Source organism: Oppia nitens, unplaced genomic scaffold, assembly GCF_028296485.1.
Source record: "Oppia nitens isolate AA-2021 unplaced genomic scaffold, nextdenovo-longstitch-racon4-pilon3 scaffold5_pilon_pilon_pilon, whole genome shotgun sequence".
Lineage (NCBI taxonomy): Eukaryota > Metazoa > Arthropoda > Arachnida > Sarcoptiformes > Oppiidae > Oppia > Oppia nitens.
Window position 1 is genome coordinate 6,694,048 of NW_026533243.1, and position 22,883 is coordinate 6,716,930.

General features: G+C 23.5%; 3 protein-coding genes across 3 annotated transcripts; 1 reads left to right on the forward strand and 2 right to left on the reverse strand.

Moving 5' to 3' along the window:
- Nucleotides 1-957: 957 nt before the first annotated feature.
- LOC128961673 (RNA-binding protein FUS-like) lies at nt 958-8,380 on the reverse strand. Its single transcript, XM_054307931.1, has 5 exons — nt 8,339-8,380; nt 2,014-2,166; nt 1,579-1,951; nt 1,343-1,498; nt 958-1,295 (listed from the first exon to the last, which is right to left on the reverse strand). The coding sequence occupies exons 1-5, from the start codon at nt 8,378-8,380 to the stop codon at nt 958-960; spliced, it is 1,062 nt and encodes a 353-aa protein (XP_054163906.1).
- Nucleotides 8,381-15,209: 6,829 nt separating this feature from the next.
- On the reverse strand, nt 15,210-17,009 carry LOC128960863 (uncharacterized). Its single transcript, XM_054307011.1, has 2 exons — nt 16,936-17,009; nt 15,210-16,865 (listed from the first exon to the last, which is right to left on the reverse strand). Exon 2 carries the CDS (start codon nt 16,809-16,811, stop codon nt 15,276-15,278), a length of 1,536 nt encoding a protein of 511 aa, XP_054162986.1. The 5' UTR covers nt 16,812-16,865; nt 16,936-17,009; the 3' UTR covers nt 15,210-15,275.
- A 126-nt stretch (nt 17,010-17,135) lies between these two features.
- On the forward strand, nt 17,136-18,331 carry LOC128961674 (uncharacterized). Its single transcript, XM_054307933.1, has one exon. The coding sequence runs from the start codon at nt 17,339-17,341 to the stop codon at nt 18,329-18,331; it is 993 nt and encodes a 330-aa protein (XP_054163908.1). The 5' UTR covers nt 17,136-17,338.
- The last annotated feature ends 4,552 nt before the right edge of the window (nt 18,332-22,883 follow it).

The following is a 22,883-nucleotide window of genomic DNA, read 5'->3' on the forward strand; positions in this document are numbered from 1 at the left end:
AAAAACTTAGATTTTAACTTAAAAAATTTTCTTAGAATCAATTTTAATTTTAAAAATCAAATTTTATTTTTAATAGTATAATTTGTTTTATTGCTTATACAAAATTTTATTATAATATTGTTCAAATAAAATTAATTATACTGTATATTAATTTAATTTATAACATTTGTGCAAAAAAAATCAATAGACTTTATTAATAGTAAAACTTATTATAAAATTTAAAAACCTAAACAATTATTCAAAAACATTATTAAACATTTCTCGATTCTTATTAATATTATTATTTGAGCGATTATAAAATTATTTATAAAATTATTTATAAAATTATTTTTAAAAAATAGCGATTATTAAAAATAGTATTTTGTTGTGTTACTTATGAGAAGCTATATATTGCGACAAAATTATATGAATAAAATTTATATTAATATGAATATATCTTATTTGATATGAATTGAGATAATAATAATGATAATAATTATTATTATTACCTCAATTATGGCAAACGATTAGACAATAATGGTATTCAATGTCATGAATTTTTGTGATGAGATTTAGTTTAAATGATAGGATAGGATATATGCAAAAATATAGAGAACACACACATACAGCTCCTGTGCCTCAAATACCTGTGCTTTTATACAACTCATAACGTAATACTCTTATCTAATACTGTATTCAAATTTGTACATATCATACATTGATAAACATAGATAACATTTAATATACATTACATTATAAAAACACATTTGACAAGACAACAGACATAACTGACAAAACTGACTAAAAAATTTTGACAAAAATGTGACATAAGATTAGAAAAAATAACATTACAGTACATCAAACAAAATATTTAGATAACAAAGACAACAATGAGAACCACATAATTGACTCAAAAATTATATAATAAAAACATTAATGACTGGGCTTTTTAGTATTTTATAAGTTAATGTCAAGCAGTTAATCCCAGCCCATGACACCACCTAATAAACCTCCGTTACCACCCATTCCGAACTTATTGCCAAAAAGCATTGATATTTTGTTTTTGATTCCTCCGAGTCCTTTAATGCTTTCGGTGATACCGCCGATTCCAGATATACCCGACAATCCTGTAATTCCCTGAACACCAGTCATACCACCCATTGTTGGGAACATTTGTCCGCCAAATGACGGAAAACTTGAACCAAACGAAGGATTGAAGCCTTTCATTGTAAACGCTGGAAGAGTTGACATAATAGGGATTTGTGGTCTAAAATTTGCAATCATTTTCGGAAATCCTTTTCTCAATTTATTTTTATCTGAAAAAATTATATAATTTAAAAATGATTAGACACTTAAAACATACCAAAATTTTCACCACTGTATCCATCATAAGAATTTGGAGGTCTTTTATTATAAACAGGAGGTTGTTGTCCGTAACCGTTATTTTGGTCATAATTTATTTGATTATTTGGTTGAGTATAACCAGAGTTTTGGCTTTCCTGACCATAATTGCCGGTGTCTTCAAAGTTTTCTTATTTATATTTTCCCATAAAAATGTTATGAAGTGCTTTGAATTTAAATTGCATTAATAAAACTTACGATTTTGTGGCAAAGCATTGCCGACAGCAGCTCCATAAGCCATACCCATATTGCCATCATTTGGATTGAAATTTTGAACATTATTTCCATAATTTTGAAAACTTTGTTGTTGTTCTTGATTTGCATAGTTTTGTTGTCCATAAACCTCTTGACCACCACTTGGTCTGAATGATTCAAATCCATTTTGATTTGATCCGTCGTAACCTCCATTATCTGCACTATTAAAGCCTCCATATCCTCCTTCACCGTTATTATTGGCATAATTAGGAACTCTACCCTCGCCAGGGATGGCACTGGGGTTGCCGTCATTAAAACCTCTTTCACCGTTAGAGTAACTATCGCTGGGAGTCTCAAGAACTTTAGAGAGTGGGACCTATCGATGTATTTATAATTAATATAATGGGAAAAATGATTTTTTCTACATTTAATTAATACCTTAATGTAAACTATTTGTATCTTTTTGGCTTTRGGTGCTATCGGTGTCTCATCAGTACTACCACTACTACTACCACCACCTTTAACGTCGCCAATGACATTGCATTGGACAACAAATGTACCAAATATTATAATCAATGCTATCGATGGTAACTAAAAATGAAATTTAAAATTTTAATAATAAATTCAGTTGCAAAAAAATATTAAGACATAGATAATATATATATATATATATATATAATAATTAACTAAATTTAAGCTAAAATATATAAATAAAATAATAAGATAAAAATCTTTAATTCTTTAGTTCTATAATACTAAAAATCTTTTAGCAATAATATATGTTTCATCAAAATATAACAATATTTTAATACTTAAAATACTTATAATAATAATTATTATTATAACTAATTAGTTATACACGTATTGTATTCTATAAATTGCAGTTACATACTATATATATATATATATAATATTAGATTGATCTTGTTAATTTATTTATTCAAAGGTAAAAAACATYACACAAATCAAAGCTGGTATCGAACTCACGATTTTTCAATTGAGAGAACGAAACTCCAGTTAATTGAACTTATTATTAAAAATAACGATTTTTTGAAAATTTGTAACTTATTATATTAAAAATCAAATAAATTATAATTTTAAAATATGCAAAAATTATATTTATAAATATTTACTTTTAAAATGATATACTGTATTATTAGATATTTAATATCTATATATATAATGTTTAGATTCTTCAAAAAAATTAATTTTATTTATTTTTATTCAATAATTTTAAAAATTCAATAATTGCATATTTAATTGATTTTATCAAATATCTAAAGCGTTTTATCTATTATAACATCGATTACTATTAATATTTAATTATTTGCATTAATTATATTTTACCAAATATGATATAAATATTTTTAAATATTTTAATTAATATAMATTTAAGATTATTTTTTCTATAGTAAAACATAGTTTYATTAWGTTATTTTTAATRGCATTATATAAAACTTTTAAATAAAATTGTTAAATATAAGACAAGCTAATTATTAATTGATTAGAATTAAAGCCCTATTGTACTGTATTATTAAAAATTTAATAATATAGATAAAAATATTATATAGAAATAATTTTTAAAAATTAAAAAGTTATCAAACTTACCATTTTTATGTTGTTGTCGTTGAGAGTATAATAACAATATATTAGAAAAATAATGAAAACTTCACAAACTTTTATGTAAAATATATACTGAAAAAGAGTCGATAGTCTCAATAAATTGTTGCATTAAAATATGGGATAACCATTAACTCATGTCTATATAGACCCGTAGTGTTCAGCACTGTTAACACAATACACAACACAACATATCATCACAATATATAATGCAAAGCAAATGCTGAACGCTTTGAGTGAACCGCAAGAAAAACGGTACACAAGAGATGATTGTGAAACTGAGTATAAAATATTTATTATTAGTTTATATATAAAAACATATGAGAAGAGCGAGAGAGAGAAAAGCTCTTCAGCGGCTTTCAAGTTATTTGGGTTGAAGTCAGTGATTGCCAATGTCAAGGACCTGAGCGCACAGGTAGTTGCGGAGCACAGGTAACGGCTTAAAACAGCACTCACAGTGTTGGCCACAACCTCAATATTGGCGTCACATTTACAACTAATGTATAATATATGTGCTATGAATCCTATGATATATGCGTTAGGCCTGACTTGTAAAAAGATGTGTTGCCTTTATTTATATACACACATATAGCTATATACTGTACCTGTCCTGTCTAAGGTGTGGGTGATCTCTACTATCCTATGTTTTTTATATATCCCTCTCCTATTAAATAGGCTTTCTTTATTTAACATCAAAAATATAATTTCCATAAAATTGCTTTCATTACAAATTATATATGAATTACAAATCAATTGCTTTTATGTTAAGTGCTTTTACCAAATAATTGTTGAGAGAGAAAGAAAGAAAGAAAGAGAGAGAGAGAGAGAGAGAATTAGCTTATTATTAAAATTTTTATTAACTTTAAGTAAATAACAGATTGTCATACTTTTCTTATGTAAAATTTCGTAACTTATTATTATTTTTAGACCGGAATATTGTACTTGTTTTACAAAAATATAATGTTTGTATTATATTTAAAAATTATGTATAAATTTGCGGAACAAATAAATTCATGAAAAAGAGAGAAAACCTGAAAATTTATTTTATTGACTCCATATGTATTTATAATAGTAATATTTGTTTATGGCTCATAAAAACAATATATAAATAAATTTTTCTTAAAATAAAACAATAGAGAAAATGAGTGCATATATTATAAGTGTGTATAAAAAATTAAATAATAATAATTTTAAACAGAAATCAAAAATGTGGGAAAAATATAAAATTAATGAATTAAAAGATTTTTATAACAATTTCTCTCGAAATCCATAATAAACATGTATTATATTATAATAAAATTCATTAGATTTAAAACTCATTTGTTTTTAACACAACCTTTAAATATAAAAATATAAACTTTAACTGAAAAGAGTATTGTTTTTTTGTTTTACAAAAATAATATAATTACTAATAATAATAATAAACAAAATATAAAAACGAATAAAATTATTAATTATTTAACTCTATCTGACAATTAAATTTTGTCTATAAAAATATGTAATGAATAGGAAAAAAGTAGTAATACTTACAAATATATCTTGAAATTTGATAAATACGTTGATAAGTATCTGATGTTTTTTAAATACTATACACACAAAAAGCATTAAATCTTATAAAATAAAATATTTTTTTTTGTAGATTAAATAATGCTAATCATTTTTATAGGATTTATATTCTGTATATCATATTTATACGAATATATGCGTTCATATTAGTAATGCATAAATTATTTGCATATTATTAAGATTTTCTTCAAATGTCTGCTAAATTATTATTATCAAAGATAAGCCAACAACAAAAAATTATTATTGTTTTGATAATTTGCAAGATTTGTTAATTTATTTGGACGGTAAGTACATTGTTATAACAACTACTCGACTACAGGTATATATATATATATTGGACGGTTAATATATATATTATTAATTAGATTTGAACTCAAATTAATTTTTTGTTCAATTTGTTTGCTTTATGTTTTGTTTATTTGTTTGTTTGTTTGCCTCAATTGATTGATAGTTGTTATTATTAATAAAGCAACCGATAAAAATGTATTGCCTATTTTTTTCATTAAACAGTTATCACAGAGAAAATACCACCAATTTTAGTGACATGACATATACCCCCGTTTTTGTTGTTGTATAAATATATACAATTTCTGAGAGGCATACCTCTCAAGTGTTGTGATTTATTGACTCCAATGTATGACAGCGTGATATCCGTGGCTTAAAATGTTATAACGATGTTTGGTTAGTACCAAAAAAAGTGTTTATTAAAAAATCTTTTTGGTGTTAGTTTACACATAAAATTTAATTTTAGTCGACAACAATGTGTGGATCAATTGTAATGTCAACAATCATGCAATTTATACCAATATATCTACAGTACTTATATTGAAATATTAATAATAAAGTGATGATAAAATATAGTTTTATACGTTTATATGACGCTATGATCAGGTATTTTTGGACTTTTATTTTAGAGCTAAGGTGTTATATGTGTCAGTCAGTCACTCAGTCAGTGAGGTATCGGTGCTCTGTGTATGTGTATGTGTATGTGTATGTGTATGTGTATGTGTATGTGTATGTGTATGTGTATGTGTATGTGTATGTGTATGTGTATGTGTATGTGTATGTGTATGTGTATGTGTATGTGTATGTGTATGTGTATGTGTATGTGTATGTGTATGTGTATGTGTATGTGTATGTGTATGTGTATGTGTATGTGTATGTGTATGTGTATGTGTATGTGTATGTGTATGTGTATGTGTATGTGTATGTGTATGTGTATGTGTATGTGTATGTGTATGTGTATGTGTATGTGTATGTGTATGTGTATGTGTATGTGTATGTGTATGTGTATGTGTATGTGTATGTGTATGTGTATGTGTTTATGTTCAACCACTCCAATATCTATTTAGAGTACAATTTTAATTATTTGAAGACTAACTCAATTGAATGGCATCTTTTAAATTTTATTTTATAAATTTCATATATTGAGTTTAAATCAATAAATCTTAACCAAACAATTATATTTAATATATCACTAAACTTAGCATTTTTTAGTTGAAACTAAAATATTCCGTATATAATGTACTAATTTAAATAGCAATTTTGAGTCCATAACAACTTAATGACTACCAATGAATGCTATTAGGAGTGGGTGTGAGCCTCTCTCTCTCTCTCTCTCTCTCTCTCTCTCTCTATTATTATTATTATTATTATTATTATTATTATTATTATTATTATTATTATTATTATTATTATTATTATTATTATTATTATTATTATTATTATTATCATTATATACTGTATTATAATATTTGCTTAGTTATAGGTTGCTAATTGTGCTAAAAATATAAAAAGCTTTTTACTAATAGAGACAAATATATACATATTGTAGTCTAAAGGTTATAATTTTCTAAAATGATTAACAACTATTTAATGCTAAATATTATTGTTGATTAGCAATATTAATAGTTATGTAACCCTTTCCTTAACTTACTTGAATGAAAATAAATAGGGGTTTTGACTGAACTTACAAAACTACTTATAACTAATTCATAAAAGTTAAAATCATTATATGATAATATATGGTATTGCGATTGTGTTCTCTCTATTATTGCATAATTGAGACTAAATTGTTAAATTTTCAATGATTTTTATGCTTACAAATGAATTATATAACAAAATAACAAAAGATAATAACTTTGTTATAAAACATTTTGTATTATAAGTTATGATATAAAGTCATAAGCCTTTATAACATGTGTTCATAAATGAAATGAGAAGAATGAGAGAGAGAGAGAGAGAGAGAGAGAGAGAGAGAGAGAGAGAGAGAGAGAGAGAGAGAGATTGAATTAAAGGTTGTCATTCATTTCATAAATTAATTTCATTTAATCTAAACTTAGTTTTACTATAGAGTGCATAACTGGTCTKATATACGATGAATGAATGAACAGGTGTTTTGCCAACACTTTATAATCTAAGTTGATATCATCTCTCAATTTATTTATGAGTTTTGATAATCAAATTTTTTATTTAAATAATAAAAATTTTATTATACAAAAAATATTTTAAATTTTTACTCCACTATCATATTAAATAAACTCTTAAATTGTAATTTTGTTTATTATCTAATTTATTCACACCTTTATGAGTTAGTAAACTCATAAAATTAATTATTTACTCATAACTTTGGCAAAARCGTTAACCAATTTTTTTTGACCCATTAGTGGTTCACTCAAAAATTGTTAAAAAAAATAAATAAATTGCACAAAAAAATGATTAAAAATTTCTTATTATATGGAAATTAATTGAGAGTGTTGTGTTGTTATTAATTTTTCATAACTATTATAAATTAACGTCATAAACTAATGTATAATTTTCATCAATGAATATTTAATCAAAATTATCTAGAAATTGTCACAAATATTAATATAATATGTAATTTAATATTTTTAAAAAATTTGAAAATTTATATTTAAAATTATCTAAATTATTTAATATTAAATTTTTACAACTACCTGTATATAGTATGTTACCGTTAATTTTTTTTATAATAAAATTTTTATAATAAACAATTTCCTGATTAATTAGCAATAATTTATCAAAAAATAATAAACATTTATATATAATTATTAATGAAAAATATGTTATGTTTGCAAATGAGATCTAATATCAAATAATAATTGATATTTTAGCTAATAATTAGATCGATTTGTAATAAAATTGCATAAATCAGTTCATCCTTTGATTTTTTTGTTATCTGTTATCTCGTTAAACATCGTATAAATTCATTGCTTCAAAATTAATAAAATTAAAACTAATTTAACTATATATTGACATTGATATCAAAGTCTAATACTGTATATAAATTTATTTAATAAATAAATTATATCTTAAAAATATATTTTAAAATCTTTATCTCTTTTTGCGTTATGCACTCTAATTGAGTAAAACATGTCTTAATTATAATTATAAATAAAAATTTGTAAAAATAAAAGCTTTTTTGAATGAGAAAAAAATCATTAAACTGAAAATATTAGAGTAAAATAGCGAAATCAAGAGTCAAATGTAATTAATTAAATATCATTTTTTAAGCTTAATGTCCCATTAGTTTGAAATACTTAAATGTGAAACAAACCTCAAGCAATATTATACCATAAATGATATCCCATTGAGTCATGAGATTGATTTTATTGCTATTTTAAATCTAATTTTAAAACTATTTTAGAATAGTTTCATAAATTAAAAATTTAAATAAAATCCAATAAATATATTAAACATATATTAATACTTCGATTTGTTAGCACTACTTTTATTAGCTCTCTCTCTCTCTCTCTCTCTCTCTCTCTCTCTCTCTCTCTCTCTCTCTCTCTCTCTCTCTCTCTCTACTTGTTTTCTATTAATATATCTATATATCTTTTCATTGATTCACTCATTTATTTATTTATTCAAATTGAATAATTCAATGATAAAACTGGTAAATAAATCAAAGAGTTAATAAAGTGATCAAAGAGTTGTCAGTATTGTTAATATTATGTCATATAATGTGCTAAATAAATAGTTTTATTTTCAAACGATTAACTTTTTTAAATACTGCAAATTCATCAAAATATGTCAATATTTAAAAAGTGATTATCTTTTTTTATAATCGATTTTAATGTTTATTTTATTTGCATTGTATTTTAATTTTGTTTACAGCATTGCATGTTGTGATTGCATTAATAAATTGTTAAGCATTATAATGTATGTGTGTTTGTTATATAAGTGTTTGATGATTATCGTTAAACAATACCACGATTTATGTAATCAAATATACACTCAATTTGATAATATTATACAAACATCACTATTATAGAGATAATACTTACTGAAAACATTTGGCAAAACTATTATAGCATTTATTTTGAATTTTTATATTGTATTTTATTTTCTCTGATTATTTTTCTATATAACATATTAGATAAAAAGTTTTATAATGAAATTAAGTTTAATTTTGAATCAAAATCGCAATTCACTACAATGTGTTACAATTAATTGCTATAAAGTTAAATTTAAAAGTTTAAATCTAATATTAAATCTCATTACAATTTATTATCAAACTTTTGACTAACTTTATTTTCACAGTCAGTCTATAAATTATATTTATAATACAAAATATTATATAATAATTTAATATTAGCGGTGACTGACATTTGATACTAACACCATATGTCTGACATAATTCACAGATTCACTCAATCATTGGATCTGAAAGACAAATGTCATCTGAGATGTCATGTCTTATTAGATTAAGATGTCGTGCTTTTCGTAATTTTAAACTATTTTACTCAAAGATGTCTTCATGTCTTCACAACTACTCTTTCGTTTCAATGTTTCGGTTTTCTCTTCATTTCTCTATACATATCCTCTATATCTTTCATCTCATTCATTGAAAGCGCTAACCATTCATTAAAGTCAATAATAATAATAATAAGACAAATAAGACTCTCTTGGGATTCATAGACGAGAAAAAATATATTAAAAGCAATAAAAAACAATTAAAAATAAGCCGTATTTAATTGCAAACCATTAACTCATAACTTAATAGTTATATATTTTAATATATGATAAAACTAACATCAAAGCATTGAATTCAATGAACAGTGAGTTTCAAATGGTTAGGACAATCATTATCATAATGTAATAAAAACTATTGTCATATAAATTATGAAATGTTTGTGTTATTATTATGAGATTCATATTTAATCAAAATTAATATCCAGCTCATAAAAATATTGTAATAATATCAACAAAATTGTTGTAAACAACAGTGTCATTAACTGTGTAATCATTAGTTATATAATATATATTGTACTACTGTACATGACTTACTATATATATATACAGGTATATAATATTGTTATATAACATTAGTCAAAACAATTGCATGCTTTATTATAATTAATTTGATATTTACATTCATGACAGCTATTCAATGACAAACAAACACATCATACAACTAACGTTTAACATTATAAATCACTACTTAATCATATTTTGTATGATTATTATTGTTATAATTAATTACAATACAATTTTCAAAGGATGACTCCATATGAGAGCATCATTTGTAATGTGAATTAATCGCTCAGATATTAAAATATAGTATTATATGCTATGATAAGTCTCTCTCAACAAAAAACAGTTTTCCAAACCTATAATAAAAAATCGACATTTGGTTTACAAATTACTGTATCATATGTTATATAAATATGTTAACAAACATTATGATTATAGTTGTGTTGGCATATAAAAGCAATTCATCAATTAATTCAAAGCAATTTATTCAACAAATTATAGGTATAAAAGAGTTATAATAATAAAATATAAAATATATACAGTAATATTTAAAATTAAATGCATTTTTATATCTTATGTGCAAATCTATAAAACACAAACAAGTCTGCATTGCAACTCTCTCTCTCTCTCTCTCTCTCTCTCTCTCTCTCTCTCTCTCTCTCTCTCTCTCTCTCTCTCTCTCTCTCTCTCTCTCTCTCTCTCTCTCTCTCTCTCTCTCTCTCTCTCTCTCTCTACAGATTTTGTTGTATAGTATATACTTTAAAACAAAATTGATAACTCTTTTTTCCTAATTATTACTATAATGATGGTAAACATGATGTATTAATAGTAATACAAACATATATTATTATTATTATTATTAGAAGTTTATAATAAAAAAGTAATTTAAAATATATTTTTCATTTTGTATTTATATGCAGTGGTTTTTTGAAAATTTAAATATTATAATATTATAAAAACTAAAGGATTGATTGCAGGGAATTATTTACAAAATACAATGAATTGCTTTCAACACAAAACAATATTATTATTTTTATTATTAAAAACAAAGTCATTGACTTATTAATTGCTTTCATATAAAATAAAATTAATATTTTATTCATTTTAATAGTGGATTATAAATATAAAGCTAATCTTTGAGATCTTTTTGGTTAAATTCATAGAAAATTAGTTTCTTTTGTTTTAATCTATGATATACTCCACTTAAATAAGACTTAAAGTCTAATAAACGATGAATATATGGCTTAGTTTTGTTTTACAGCGAAGGGAGGGAAAGGGATGACAACAAACAACAATAAGGATAGGGTTATTGAAGATATGTTTAGGTCTCACTGTTATTATGTAAATATATATATTAATATATCATATATACTGTATAATTGTTGGTTATGAGAAAAAGTATTAATAATATCTAAAYATTGTTTTGACAGCAAAAATTGTGAACAACTTGTAAGCCCTTCGACCTCACAAATTCAAAGTCATAAATACTTTATATACCGGTATTATATACAGTTTATTATATTATTATATAATATGAAAAATATTTTATTCAAAACACATTATGCATTGGTGTATAGGAAAGGCCTGATAAGCATCTTTCAAGTGACTGAATGACTAACTGGTCATACATTGAATAAATGAATGACTGGTTAGATATGAAATGATATAATGTATTGAATAATAGACTCATAAAAATCGAGTTTAAAATATGTCATAATGTATGTCATTATCTGTTTGAAAATAACAGCAAAAAATATTTAAAAATATTACACATATTGCCATATATATAAATATATACTATATTTAAATTTATATAGTATTTATATCTACATTTCAATATAATAAACATTTTATGGCTTAATGTTTAGTCAATAAATTTTGGTGTATATTTAGAAGCAATTTATAAAATCCTATCGTTTAATACATTTGAAGCTTATTGTTATGATATAGATATATAAAAGCTCTTCAATACAATATTATAATATAATCTTAAATATAATTATATGCAGAAAAGTACCTAAAAATAGCAAATATTTTATAAACGAGAAAAATTATTTTTATTTTAATATCATCTAAAAGCGTTTTAAACAATTTATTGTTAAAAAAATCATTGTATCTATATAGTACCGATTTATATCAAAATATACAATAAATTTGTGGTTTAATAAATTAGTTGTGTGTGTGTGTGTTAGGTTGTTATAACTTATTAATCTTAATAATTAAGATCAAAATACATAAATTTATGTCATATTTTAGTAACTAAATTACATAAATAGTTGTGTCTCTAAACAAGATATTAAATTTTAAAAAATTGAAGACCCGTCACATAAATATATAGTTATAATAAAAATGAAAATTATTAATAAATGGGACAATAATAAGATTAAGTTTACAACTGTGACAAAAATGTTTGACACTTTGAAGATCTTTAAAAATCATAAAATTTATTAATAAACTCTTATAAAGAGTGTAATAAAAATATACGTTTATCTATACATTAAACTCTAGTTTAGAGTCCAGTATATATAAAAATACATTATTTTATGAATTAAACAAAAATAAATACAAACAATAAATAAACATTTCTTTGTTATTTTGTCTTACTTTCAGTTCATTCATTAATATTAATCATAATAATAGAAAACAAATGACTTATTATATAATTATTTTTATGTGTTTTGTAGTTATTGTAATATTTATATATATATATATTGTAGTTATTAATAAAACAATATATTATTTTTAAGTTTCATTCAGTATAAAAATTTATATTAATAAAAAATTATTTAAATTGTAAGAGTTTGAGGGGAGAGAGAGAGAGGGAGGAAAATTACATAGATATATAAAATTTAAGTTAAATTTTAACTTTAAAACATATTTCTCAACTAAATGCACTTCATTATTATCACAAATGTTTTGAAAACAATTAATATTTTATATTTAAAAATTCATGAATTGATCTATAAATTAGGTCAACACAAAAAAACGTTTTCTAAAAACATAATATAATAGATAAAAATGGTTTTCAATTAAATGTATTTAAAAATAAATTATATATAGAGATAGATTTTGTGAGATCCATATATGAGAAGCTAATAAAAATAATTGATTTCAAGTAACAAATAATAAATAAAATATTAAAATTAGTGAAATTTTTATACATTTTCAAGTCTAAAAACAAGTAACCATTTATTGTATATTATTTAATATATCGTATAAATATATTTTAATATATTTTATTCAAAACTAATAGTATTGTATTGGTCTTAAAAGATAAGGTGTACAACTAGTGGTAAACCTTTTAGCCAAATATAGCCCTAAAGCGGTATAAACAATATATATATGAATTATTAAAAAGTGGTTTAATGTTAATATATCTCATCATTTGGTTCAATATTAGTGTTTATGACCTGATTTTTAATTTTAAATGAAATTTTCAGTATTATCTTCTATATATACAGTACTAAATGGGCTTAATATAAGATATTAATATCGCAGGTCTGGGCTTACAATAAATCACAAGAAACAGTATATTTTTGAAAGCACCCGATATATGGCTAGCCTTAAGACAATTTAGAGAAAAACAGTTATTTCATTTGGGAAATCAATTTTAATGATTAATTATATCTGTATAGTCTATGGCTATGATTTATACTATTAGTGGCCCGAAACTTATGATATTAAAAATAATAAGCCGACAATTAAATAAAATATTACTCCAATTGTATTATCATATGCTTACAGAAAAAATACTCATTATATTTAAATAACTAAAAAATTTGCATAATTTATATTATAAACAAAATTTATATGGCTTTAATTTATATACCATTTTATAAATAGTTTTATACTATTTTATAATATGTTACTTAAATATAATGTTTATGTTATTATTTATAGCATTTCATATTCACGTTTAAAACACATAAAGTTATCATTGCATATAACAAGTGGTTGTGAAAGATATGGACCAGTCATTTACCAATCAATACTAAATACAACCGCTAGTAATACTAACGATGCTTTAAATAACATACTAAACCACAAGTGATTAGTTTTACCGGTCATACCATTGATTAGCTTACGGTTAGAATCAAAGTTATGGTGTGTTTGTTGTGAAAAATGTTTGGTCACTAAAATTGCATTTAAATTCACGAAATGTTCCCCATTTCGTGAGGTTTTGAGAAAAACAATTTTTTGTGTAAATTTTCAACATTTTATGTGAGCTTTATTATAATTTTTTGTTTTATTTAAATATTGGGTCAATACTTTAAAAATACTAAATACACTAATTTTAATAATAATAAAACCATTCAACAAAATAAAAAATTTTCTTTTTATTCCAATATTATTAATTTTTATACAAATTATTTATTTAATTTTTATTTAGAAAAAACAATCTTTAAATTTTAAGCCATTCATATAATATTATATAAAAATAATTTTATATCTAAGAAAATATTTGTAGAAAAATAAAATATCAAACAAAAAACACCAAATAATAACAACTATAATAAATGAATAAATATAAAACTAAACTACAGTATCAAACTTTACATATAAATCGAGATCTTATTGAATATGGAAATTAGATTATAATATCATTATAAGTGTTAAAAACAATTTAAAAAATCGATATATAATTCCCGTTATTCATATCTACTACCAGATTATACACCGGGTTATTGTACAACAAAGTCAAGGTTCACAACAATATAACAATAAGTCCATTAATTATCGGTGGAGAGAGAGAGAGAGAAATTAATTGAGGATAACATATGAATAAATTATATGCTTAACAACAGTTAATTCAAATAAATCACAACTAAAAAATCACAATTTTGTTTTTTGGGGAAAAATTTGTTTTGTTGTGCCTTTTGTTCAAAAACACATATAAAATCCCAATTCATAATCAAAAATATATATATAAAGTAAGTAAAGCTATTTTGTTAGGAATTTGTTGTTTTTCTCTTAATTCAAGAAACCAAACAATCATTTATTACATTTTAGAGTTCATTTCGAGTTCATGAGAAAGACATACAGTTTATAGAAAAACTTATCAAAAATAAAATAATTTTTTCTCTATTATATCATTAAAAATATATAGTTATTGTTTTATACGCTTAAGTATTATTATTACTATTATTAAAGAAAAAATCCCAAAAATAAGATATATAAAAATTTATATATAATATACGATTAATTCAATTAAGATGTCCGATCCGTTAATCACTTCATTAATTACAAACTCGTGGTATAATTAGATTTCTCATTAAGTCAAACCTATTACCGTTTGGATGTAGTGATAAAATGGTGCCATCACTTAGATCTTTGACAAGAAGATAGCCATCATCATCGAGACCTTCAACATTAACCTTACGTTCGATGTCGTTGTCTATAAGTTTGATCACTTGATCCGAATGTATCCATAATTTTTTATATAAATTTTTTATCACTTCTAGTCCATTGAATTGTTGGCAAATGTCAAGAAGAATCTCGAGTTGTGTTAGAGTTCTGGCAATCAATTGTTCACAACTCAGATGAGCTAATTTGTGATCTGAATATGAATTGTAATTATCAATAATATGATTAACACTAATTGATGGTTCTTTGTTGTCAACATTAATTCCGGTACCAATTAAAACATTAAACATATTGCCATTAAAAGTACACTCAACTATAAAACCAGAAATTTTAGTCCTTGTTTTGCGCCAATAGATATCATTTGGCCATTTAATGGCTAAATCCAATTGTTCGTAACCGGGAATAGAAGTGATACCATTAATAATAGCAATAGACATCAAGTGCTGAATAAATCCCATTTTACTGCCAATGTTTGACTTGTGATCGATAACCATCTGAACCGTAAACATAGCGCAACCTTTCGGGGAAATCCATTCGTTTTGTGTCCGTCCGCGACCTTTAGTCTGTTCAGTAGCGACGGCAACAAAACCATCGATTCCTGAAAAATAGTCGATTAAATGCATTGTTGTGTCCGTACAAGTGGTAAATGCCAGACAATGGCCTAATTTTTTAGTTTGCAAACTATTGAAATAAGTTTGAGTATCAAATGGTATGTCTTCATAGTTGGCATTAATATTCACATCAAGTTTTGAATCATATTCCGACTCATTTGAATCCATTAATTTAGATCTGTTATCAATTACTCTGATCTTTGAAAAGATGTGTCTATTATTTTCAACAAATAAATTATTTGACTCTTTGGTAACCAAATAAACTTTCGTATCAATTATATTGTGTCTATCATTGGATCTATTATTAACACAATTGGAGTCAGTTTGTAGATAATTACTAATCAGTTGCTTGAAATAGTTGTCATTAAATTCAAAAGCATTATCAGATTTAGGATCAATTAACAGATCCTTTAGACTTAAATTGATGTGTTGACCATTAAAATTATCATTTGTAACGTTTAAATAGTAATCACTTGAATGATCACCGACTGTAATGAGCAAAGCTGTGGACAAATGCCAGGCATCGGTGGCTCGGATTTCATCGGTTTTGAGATTATAAATGACATATTTGTTGGAACCGATCAACTGGTGAATGTGATTCTTCATTATGACAAACATGTGACCAATTCTATTGCCGGCGAATCCACTTCTGTTGAGGTCATCCTCGTTGAAGACAATCAATATGTTGACCATTGATGGAAACTTTGTCGGCATAGCTGTCGAAGTGGTCAACAAATATTTGTCGCACATTGTCCAGCAAAGTGACCGCAGATTAGTTTTTGTAAACAATCGGGACATTCAATGAACACAAAACACGCGCGACCGACACGTGCAACACGTCGATCAACAATCCTATAGATATTGAATGACAAATAAAATGTGATTTTTGTTATCAATTAAAAACAATTTAATTATTTTTTACCTAAAAGTCAGTGGTTTTCAAACCACACGACACTTACGTCAGTCAAACACAACACTTGTGTCGACATCTCGTTTGCTATCAATCAGTGATAATAACAAAATGTGTGACAAATATATCTATAATTACGATACCCTTTGACTACAAATATATATTATTTTGTATTTAACTCAACAAATAAAATGAGTTATAATTTTGTAACACTTTATATGAGTTATGATTGAGTGTCACGTGTTTTGTGTGAAAATTAATTTATAGTGTTTTTCAATGCATTGATTGACTGATCGTTTGGCGCATTGATTGTCAATCACTTGAATAACCGTTTGATTACTGAATCGTCACTCGTGTTGACCATCAAGTGATCACTTAATTCACGTCATCGACAACAACGACAACAACAACGACAATGACTATTAATACTGAAAAGCTAAAGACGTCGCGCAAGAAGTTGAACATAAAGCGTGCGCTTGAATTGATGGCCGACCATCACTATCGGGAAGCGCTGGCAATGTTTACTACTTGTATCACATCTGATCCAAATGACTTCAGACTTTATGTCAACCGATCCTATTGTTACCAACAGTTGGACAAATTGGCTAAAGCTTTGTCCGACGCTAACACTGCCATTGGTCTTAACGATAGTCACATCGCTGGTTATTACCGAAAAGGTTGCGTAATGTTGGCCTCCAAAGTGTTTCGTTCGGCCGAACAGTCATTTCAAAGGGCGCTTCAAATCGATGGCAACGATGCGAACTCTAGGCTTAAACTACGAGAAACTCACCACAAGTTTCTAATGGAATTCGGTTTATCCGAAGATGAGGCCAACAGTTGTCTCGATACCGAACAATACAAGACATGTACGGAAATTACAGATGGCTTGAGTGCCGGAGGAATTATTAGAGCCATAAAAATCACTAATGGAACCAATTCGGTGACAAGTGTTGAGTCTATACGTAATGGTACTGACATTTCCGACACATTATTGACATCTTTTAGCGACTTGAGTACACTTTCAGAAGATTTAACATTAAGTGACTCGATGTCAATACCGGGGAACAGCAGCTCTATTACAGATCTCATCAACTTTGATGGTACGGCTGAGGCCAACAATAGTACATCCGTTTCATTGAATTGCGATGAAATTAGAATGCCTTCAAGTGTTCCCTTTAAAAAGAGATCTTCATCTGTAAGCACACTATCATCAACAACATCACCATCAATGGTACAGAAGCTAATTGATGGGCCTATGAGCCAATCAAATATCAAAATTGATGAGATATCGAAAGATTCGTTGCAAAAGACATCAGAAGACAAGTCAGAAGAGACCGCTTCCAAAAATTTAACGCCAAAATCAAGGTTTATTAAAACCCGTCCTCAGATAAGATTGTCTGCAAAATGAATAGATTTATCAAAATAACTTGATTTTAATTTTATGATTTAATCATACATTTTGTCTATTTTTTGGTTTAGTTTTTTAAACATTTTTTATAATTTCATACATTGTTTACATAGTTTTAATACATAGAAGTAATATTTTACCGAAATGTAAATTAATTACAAACTATCGAATGTATATTACATTAGAAATTAGTTAACTACTAATTAATTGTTATTTTTGTATGTGATTTAAATATTATTTTCTAATTTGAATAATCATTAAGTAAATTGTTATTAAAAACTGAGTGAAATAAATCAAACAAATATATAATACTGTACTTATGATTGAAAATAAATTTTTTTGTATAATTGAATCGAGACGTCGACTAGAATATTGATTTTTGTATTTAAAAATTGTTTTCCTTTCGATCATTTTAAACATAAAAATGATTTCCTATTTTACTAAACAAAACATACAGTCATGACTTGAAAATGTTAATAAAAAATGATTTTATATAATTTCATCGGTTGGGAAATAAGATATTTATTGTAAATATTGTAATTTATATGACATGAGATAATTTATATTTATTTATTTTTCACTACAATTGGTAATCATATTCTTGAAATATGTACAGTATATTTTGCATAAATATAAATTAAACAAAAATTAATCAGATTTTCTAGTTTTCTAATAAAATCACGAATTGAGCTAAAAATAAAATAATGAATTTATATGAATAATGCAAATATTTCGCAATTTAGGTAAGAAATTACATTTTTACATATATTTTTTAATAAAATTTTATAATAATAATATTAATTGATTATTTTTATCATATTTTTTATCAATTATTACTATAACTAATCAGTAATCAATTGATCAACAGATTAGTAATTACTGTAATTTGAATATACAGTCAAAAATAAATATTATTAAATACAATGTTTTGTATTATTATTATAACAACTGTTGGTAACAACAGATAGAAAGTTAATGACATTTTGGTGTTCAGACAGTTAATACTGTATATAAAGTTGATGTTATACTCAAAGATAAGTAAATATATAATATATTTGATCTGTGATTAATAGTGAAGAAAATGCTCTCAAATAGCATATCATTATTCAATTTATTTAAATAATACAATATATTGATGTAAATGACAACAAACAGAGTTATTAGTAATAATTAGAGATCAAAATATGAGAAAAACATATTTTTGGGGTTAAATATATTAATATTAATCAAGAAATCGATATGAATCCGAATTATCTATTTATAAAATATATTAACATTATATAAATTATTGTAACACTATTTGAAAAATTAAAGAAATATCAAATATATATTAAAATTATATTTATAAAAATGTGAATTTTATTATTTATATATATTATAAATTCAGGTAATATTTATTTTCAAAGTTTATTTTCGAGACTCAATTATTAGCAAAAAACATTTTATGAGAAAATCTATAAAAATTAATGTTTTTCATCAAACAGTATATATTCATTGAATGCAATTTAGTAAATAAGTACAACACTGTTTAATACCAGTATAATACCAGTGCATAATAATAATAATAATAATAATAATAATAATAATAATAATAATAATAATAATAATAATAATAATAATAATAATAATAATAATAATAATAATAATAATAATAATAATAATAATAATAATAATAATAATAATAATAATAATAATAATAATAATAATAATAATAATAATAATAATAATAATAATTACTCTCTCTCTCTCTCTCTCTCTCTCTCTCTCTCTCTCTCTCTCTCTCTCTCTCTCTTTAATATACTTATGTTTAATACTAAAATAGTTTAATAAATATTAATAAACTAAAATGTTTTGTGATGACAATGTTTAGCATATATATATATATTGATATAAAATGCAACATTTATTTCAACGTTTCTGTAAAGTTAATCATTATTTTTATACAATACTATTATTATTATTATTATATCAATAGCTGCCTATTTATACACAAACAGACATAACTAAAGTCAATAAATTTTAGAGAGGATTTAAAATATAGTGAATTGAATGATAAATTCAGTTCATTAATAGTGATATCAACTAAAATAATGTTTTTCACAAACTATTTGCAGTATTTGTGACTTTTTAAAAGAAAAAAACTTTTGGACTATTTGTATGATACAATTGTATCTTATATAAGATTAATTAACTTATGATAAGTAATTTTAACCTCATTTTAATCAAATTTTAAGTCTGTTTAATATAAACATTTGTTTGATATAAATATTAATAAAAAAATGTTAAAAAACGGCAAATTATGTTTGTCTGAAAATTAACAATTTATATGAAATGTAGGATATTTGTGATTTTATTTTTTTAAATTAAATAATTAAATTTTAAATTTTAAAAAATTCTCAAAAACACAGTATTAATAATATGTATGATTTTACTACATAAAGTGCCCCTTGACATTTTACTCAATATTTAAAAATAATGTAGGTGTAAATAATTATACAGTAATACTATAATAATAATAATTTTAATGTTTTACTTAATGTGCCATTAATTACTTTATATTTTTATATGCCTATACATTATATATTAGCAATAATATCAAGAAATGTGCTTTAATTTAAACATATTATTCAAGTAAATAAATAATATTTTAGTTGTCATCAAATTTCTTAAATGTTATAACATTAATATAAAAATTGTTGAATAATGTTTCAAATGAAAAGATAAACTAATTAATACAGTATTTAATATTTATAAATATTATATATTGAATAATATAATATTAAATATTATTTTTTATAAGTGATATACTCTAAGCTTAATAATGTGTTAGTTTCTACATTTTTATTAAATAATTAGTTACTATTAATATTATTTTATTTGTAACACTTATCTCTATTAAAGCAATTTTCATGTAAATTGATTACTTAATATTATTATAAAATTTTAGTAAATGTTGAGAATTAATACAAAGAATATTGTGGTAATACTTCATGATATTTAAAATAATTTTTAAAATGATATTTTATTTTAAATGTCAGTAAAAAATTATTTAACTATTTTATAATTCCAAGGTTTTTGTGTTTATTTACTATTGATATTGATTTATAAAAAAATTAATATACAAGTAAACTGTAATTATAAATACAGTAAAATAGTACTGTATATGAAATTTCATTGGTTTTAGTGTTATTTATATAGTTTAGTAATGTCTGTATAAAACGTATTTTTATTATTTTAGTTACTTTACATATATTGTATTATTGTATTGAAGTAACATTAATATGGTATTACTGTAGTTACAGTGTATGTTACAGTGTAGTACTGGATTGTTTGGTATGTATGAGTTGTACTGTTAAATAAATCGATGAAATAATATTTTTTAAAAATTATTTTTATATATCTCTTTATACTGTAAGTAGTTTCTTAAAAATCTATGTTAAAGTTATTAAAATGTTATTTATTAATTAGTCAATATATAAGACTTTAAATGTGTGGAAATTGTTTATAAATTATTATACATGAAAATCGGATACAGATTTCATTATTTCATCCGATTCTAGATTTTAAAAAGTTTTATCAAAAAATAAATCTCAATAAATTTCACTAAATAGTTTAATTACATTGTAATTTAGTTTTAAATAAAATTTTTATTTAAAAAAACGATTTATTCACTTAATAATTAACAATTTAATATCTAAATTCTTATTTTTAACGTAATATAACATTAATTATCATAAATAGATTTATACATAAGTATAGTAATTATTTATGTTGTATTGCATACAATATATCATATAAAGTAGTAAACTTTTTGATTGTATAATTTAATTAGTTATAATTAACAAAAAGCATTTAACATTTAAAGAGAAATTAATATTTTTAAGGAAAATGTTATTACTATTAAGTAAATAAAATATTCAAATTATATTCAAGTTATATTAAATTGAAACCTTCATTAATTAAAATTTAGTCTTTTTTTAATAAAATATTTATTTTGTGTAATTAACATTTTAGATAAATATTTTATGTATAAATACAGTAGAAATGCAGAGTATATATGAATTAGTTAAAATAAATTAAATATTATGTTAATATCAAACACTTGATTATATTATACAATAATTATGATATACTGTATAACACAAATTGTATGGGTTTTCATCAGAAATTATGATCTTTAAGCTAATACTGTAGTTGTGTTGACATTAGGGTTGACTCGACTTTTAGAAGAAGACAATATTTTTAATTAAATTAGAAGACAATAATTGTATTGTAATTTAAATACAATTATTATAAAAACAAAAGTTTATAAATTATTTCTGAAAATTTTATGATTACTTGATTATTATTATAATATATGAATTTATTTAAACATTTTTATCTTAATTCTTGAATTAATTATATCTTATTCATAATATTTTTATTTTAAACCAAATCAGATGTCAATATTATATTATATATATAACAATATATTGTTTTATTTTTGAATGTTTTTGATAAGACAGCGGACAGACATTCAAATCAGATGACAATACTCTAAACCCGAAGACTT

Bases quoted from the DNA above. Each gene is read 5' to 3' on its own strand.
- LOC128960863 (XM_054307011.1), bottom strand. From the start codon at position 16,811: ATGTCCCGATTGTTTACAAAAACTAATCTGCGGTCACTTTGCTGGACA.
- LOC128961674 (XM_054307933.1), top strand. From the start codon at position 17,339: ATGACTATTAATACTGAAAAGCTAAAGACGTCGCGCAAGAAGTTGAAC.